Genomic DNA, 4,859 nt, shown 5'->3' with positions numbered 1-4,859 from the left:
TTGAAAGTCTATGTAGTCATGATTTTCTTCCAGTTTTCCCTCATAAGATTTGCTCTCATTTCTTCTTAATATACGAGACAACTTCTTGTTAAGAGAAACGCTGGCAACCTCCGGCTGGTTTCGGGGAATAAAAAAATCTATTAAGTTGAACAGCAAACCTCGATCAATGTCAGACACTCGACAGTGCAGCGCTCTCACCCTCTGAACTCCGAAGTGCGCGCGCGCGTCTCCCGTGACGGCGTGGCGTGGCGGTTGCCATGCGTACGGTAAAGCCGAAGCCGCACCGGCTCGCTCACGGACACTCTCGCGGCCTCACGCCGCTGCACTTATTATTGCCCTTCCACCGACCACCACCACACCACACCTCCCATCGTTCCCTCCTCCTCACCTGCATTGATCGCGCGATCCAAACAGAGAAGCTAGGTAGCGGCATCAATCCATGCAGTCCTAGTGCATACGTTCTCCTCGTCGTACATGGGCAAGAAGCCCGGCGGCGCCGGCTGGCTGGCCACCGTCAGGAAGGTCTTCAAGCCGGGGACCTCCAAGGACCCTCGCCTCGCCAAGAAGGTCCATGCTCTTTTCATGCCTTCATGGTTCGTTTCTTTCTCGGCCTCTCTGTCCTGGTAGCTTTCGGTAATGGATGTATTTGATCGGTGGAATAGCAGAGGGGAGGAGACGAGAATGCTGCGGGAGGAGGCGGCGGCGGCGTCGGCCAGGCGGTGGAGATACTCTCGATGGAGCACTTCCCGGCCGCCGAGACGTCGCCGGAGGTGACGACGAATGAAGGAAGCGGCGGATCCGCCTTCGGCAGGGAGCGGCTGCACGTCGGCCGTGACGAGGCGGAGGGCGCCTGGAGGGCCCGCCGCGGCATGGCGGCGTCGAGGGCGGTGAGGAACGCGGCCGCGCGCGGGAGGGCGGCCGGCAGGGAGGAGCGCGCCGCCGTGCGCATCCAGGCGTTCTACAGAGGATACTTGGTACGCACCCCCAGCTATTTAATTTCATTCGTATATATACACGATTATATATACGTACAGGTACAGCTCCTTAGTCGGCTATTTCGTAATTCCAAAAATATAAAAATGTAGGAGTAGTGTATATCTCTTTAGTCTTGATGTATAAATTTAATGGTTTAATTTTGCAAACAGATACAATGGAGTATCACAAAACTACACATTAAATAACAAATTTTATCACAAAACTACATGTATAGTAATAATTTGATCACAAAACTATAATGTCTATAACTCTAACATAATGATTGAATCGGGATTTAAACTTAAAAAAAATATGGTTTTGTGATAACTTCAATATTAAATCTATACTTTTGTGATACCTAGCCTTAAATCTATAGTTTTATGATAAAATTGACACTAAATTTATAGTTTTATGATAGAACAACTTAAATCTATAGTTTTGTAATAATTTGATTAAAATATCGATAGTTTTGTAAAATTTACTTTTTAAATTTCTATTAGAATATGCTGTGGTTACCCAAAGAAACATATATTTACCCTCTAATTCAGAATGGATAGATAATACTTCCTCAAGTCGAAAATAAATTATTTTTTACAAGAATATGGAGATATATGCTATGTACGGATTCGTGTATAACAATTGACTTATTAGGATGGAGGGGTATATGATAAATTTTGGTAGTAGGCCGGTATTGAAGTTCTTTTCCCCACTGATTAGTTCAGAAAAATAAAAAATATGTCAACACTGTTAGACCTTTGGTCCATGGCACTGGCACCTTGCATGAGTGTGGTTAGCAAACAATCTTTTATTTGAACAAAGTACTACTGTTAGCAACAGTATAGCTGGATGTCATTGAGAACAACTGTAGTGTCATGTTGGTAGTGTACTTTCTACAGTACTAAAATACAGCCCTCGCCCTGTTAGGATCAGTTGCTTAATTTGAGGGAAGGCAGATCACGATTGCTTGCGATCGAAGATGTGCCAATAATCTGTACAAAAGGTGGCGATCAGGAAGAAATTAATTAGACATATAATCCTATCACATCATATCGTCGGCCGTACAGGTAGGCACAATCACAAAGTACCCCCAGTGATGAAGTTAATTAACCGATTACACCATCTAATTCCCGGTACAGCCGTACACGTACAGCATACGCCATGCTGGCTGGTAATTAGGCGCCCATAGTTATGCATAATCGTTCAGTTAAACATAGACCATGTGTTTTCCAGACACATATATCCATATGTGTAGCTGAAACTAATAATTTGATCCATACTTTGGGAAATCCATATAAGTGGATCCTATTGTTATTATGTGTAGGTTCACAAACAAAAAGCTGGGCCAATATGATCAGTTGTGTATGTACAACGACAGCTATCCATATGAGCAATTGTAACATGCTTCATATGTAATTATAGAGTTTTTGACATGGCTTAATTATCGGGAACAGGGGCCATGTGTAGACAGGGTATTTTGTACAAGAACCCCTACTAATGAAGATCATATTTTAATAAGGTTCTTTCATAGGGTTTTTGACATGTATAATTTTGGAGGATCATTGAAGGACGGAGGTAGAATAGATTGAATTTAGTTTTGCACGTTTATATAGCGAGATGCTAAAATGGCAATATATATGCTAGTAGTATTAACTTATTTTACCATTTTACATGTGACATAAAGGAGCAAATATACCTGTACTAAGGTTGAATATAGTAGTTTTTTTTTTCCGGTCACTACTCCTAACCGGGAGAGGTTTACGACATGTGTGGTCAGGCGAGGAGAGCCCTGCGCGCTCTGCGTGGGCTGGTGCGGCTGCAGGCGCTGGTCCGCGGCCACCAGGTGCGGCGACAGGTCCACCTCACCATGCGCTGCATGCAGGCGCTCGTCCGCGCGCAGGCCCGCGTCCGCGCCCGCCGCCTCACCTCCCATGTCGCCCTCGCCCGCCCAGCCCCGCACGCCGCCGGTCTGCAGTACTCGTGCGGCCACCGCGGCCGCTTCGTGGCGCCGGACCAGCAGAACGACGGCGACGAGGACGACGCCGGCGAGACGGAGACGACGATGCCGCACATGGTCGCGCGACCAAGGAGGAACAGCAGCCACATCGTCGACGAGCGCCCTCCTTTCAACAGCGGTTGGCGGGACGCCGTCCCCTACGGCGAAGGCCGCCGCGGGCACGACCCGGCGCCTCGGCGCGAGATGGCCCCGATCCCGACCTCCACGTATGGTTACCAGCAGCAGGTGCGTGCTTATATGCTTCATTTCCATTTTCTTCTTTTGTGACAACAATGGCGAGCAAAAATGATCGATGTTTCTATTCTGAGCGCGTCGATGGATGAACGCGTTACAGCTACAGCGGGAGGAGCAAGACGAGTGCACCGTTGGTTGGCAGTGGCTGGAGCAATGCATGGCCGGTGTCCAGCCGCCGCGCCACGTCCCGGAGCACCACGTCGTCGTCGCCGCCGCGGCGGAGACGTCGTACGTGACGGCGGCGGCCACGGACGGGGTGTCGGAGAAGACCGTGGAGATGGACGCCGGGAGGAAGCTGTGCCCCGCCAAGGACCTCTACCCGGTGCGCCCTCCGGCTGTCCCGGGGTACATGGCGGCGACGCAGTCCGCGCGCGCCAAGGCCCGCATGGCGCCCGCGTCCGCCCATGTCGCCCCGAGGGCGGCGCAGTCGCACGCCCGGAGCCGGTCCAGCTCGGTGGCGCTCGCCGGTGCCTCGACGGCCACCTCAGGCTGGAGCACGAACAACAACTGCAGCGGCGGAGCCGGCGGCCGCGCGCCACTCCATAGAGCTGGGTACAGCCCAGAGTCGAGCTGCAGCGGCGACCGGACACCGCCACCGCCACCACAGGGCGGCGGCCGCGGCAGGGCGGCTTATGCTTGAAACCTTGATTGGTGGAGTAACAAACAAACGATACCAAGTGCTTGGTGAGATCGTCAGATTGTCACAAATCTCCCCGTTGTCTGTTTGTCATTCTGAGTGATGAGTGGTTGCCGAGTTCTAATTGTAAGATTTACAGGTCATTTCTCTTTCTGTTTTTTTTTTTGAAATCTGATCATCTCCTGTTGTATAGTATAGGAATCTTGTAGCACATATAACCCAAAATGTTGGAAATAATTAGTCAACAGCTAATTAACTTTGTTCTTGTTAAGTTTGTACTCCTTTTTTTTTTCCTGCGAACAGAATGGTTTTTGTTGGGAGATTTGATTTGGAGAGTGAGAAGGGGATGATGAGTAGTCTGGCATCTTTGTGTGCCCTGATTGCTGATCATCTAAAGGTTCTACAAAAAAAAGGCAAGCCCTTCTGATTCAGGTAGTTGTTGGGTTGAGACATCTGAGGGTTGCCGCGTAGTAAATTGTTCTTCTAGGCAACATATCAGAGGTGCTCTAATGTGCCTTTGCGACATCGAATCTGAGGGTTGCGATGTAGCAAATTCTTCTAAGAAAGAGATCCCAAATGAACTGAATGGAATATGTGACACCAGATCTAAGATTTGTTTTGCGCTTTTCTGACGATATATCCAAGGTGTGTCATACGGCATAGGATTTGATTGTTGCGACGATGCAACTCCTTTTGGTCGACACACATGATGTGTGATTGAGGGTAACAGATATGTGGCTTGCATCAGATTTGAGATTGATGTGCACCTGTGGATCTGAGTGTTGTGCTCTTCCAAATTGGAGGATCGTAATGGGGCTAATCCTTCCATCCCATAGATCACTCTTGTTGGATCATAAGGTGGTGAGAGTGGATCATATTCAGTTGATGGTGCTGCAGAGTAGATAGGGGAGTCCATTGTGTACTGCCAACCAGCACTATCATTTCCCGACTGCTGCATTGGACTCTCCATTGGTGACTCTAGTGGATACAATGTAGATA

General features: G+C 48.9%; 2 protein-coding genes across 2 annotated transcripts; both read left to right on the top strand.

The window, feature by feature from the left end:
* Window positions 1-384: 384 nt before the first annotated feature.
* Window positions 385-1,085, top strand: LOC127777747 (uncharacterized). Its single transcript, XM_052304364.1, has 2 exons — window positions 385-567; window positions 666-1,085. Exons 1-2 carry the CDS (start codon window positions 475-477, stop codon window positions 1,083-1,085), a joined length of 513 nt encoding a protein of 170 aa, XP_052160324.1. The 5' UTR covers window positions 385-474.
* Window positions 1,086-2,737: 1,652 nt separating this feature from the next.
* Window positions 2,738-4,099, top strand: LOC127777746 (protein IQ-DOMAIN 21-like). The gene is made up of 2 exons (XM_052304363.1): window positions 2,738-3,214; window positions 3,324-4,099. Exons 1-2 carry the CDS (start codon window positions 2,738-2,740, stop codon window positions 3,861-3,863), a joined length of 1,017 nt encoding a protein of 338 aa, XP_052160323.1. The 3' UTR covers window positions 3,864-4,099.
* Window positions 4,100-4,859: the final 760 nt, after the last annotated feature.

Source organism: Oryza glaberrima, chromosome 6 (genome assembly GCF_000147395.1).
Source record: "Oryza glaberrima chromosome 6, OglaRS2, whole genome shotgun sequence".
NCBI classification, from domain to species: domain Eukaryota; kingdom Viridiplantae; phylum Streptophyta; class Magnoliopsida; order Poales; family Poaceae; genus Oryza; species Oryza glaberrima.
Note: the sequence above shows the minus strand (reverse complement) of the source record. Positions and strands in the feature narration are given on the sequence as shown.

Excerpts from the sequence above, each read along its gene's own strand:
- LOC127777747 (XM_052304364.1), top strand. The coding sequence starts at position 475 with ATGGGCAAGAAGCCCGGCGGCGCCGGCTGGCTGGCCACCGTCAGGAAG. Across the intron at positions 568-665 it reads ACCCTCGCCTCGCCAAGAAG|AGGGGAGGAGACGAGAATGC; the intron begins GTCCATGCTCTT and ends GTGGAATAGCAG.
- LOC127777746 (XM_052304363.1), top strand. The coding sequence starts at position 2,738 with ATGTGTGGTCAGGCGAGGAGAGCCCTGCGCGCTCTGCGTGGGCTGGTG. Across the intron at positions 3,215-3,323 it reads CGTATGGTTACCAGCAGCAG|CTACAGCGGGAGGAGCAAGA; the intron begins GTGCGTGCTTAT and ends AACGCGTTACAG.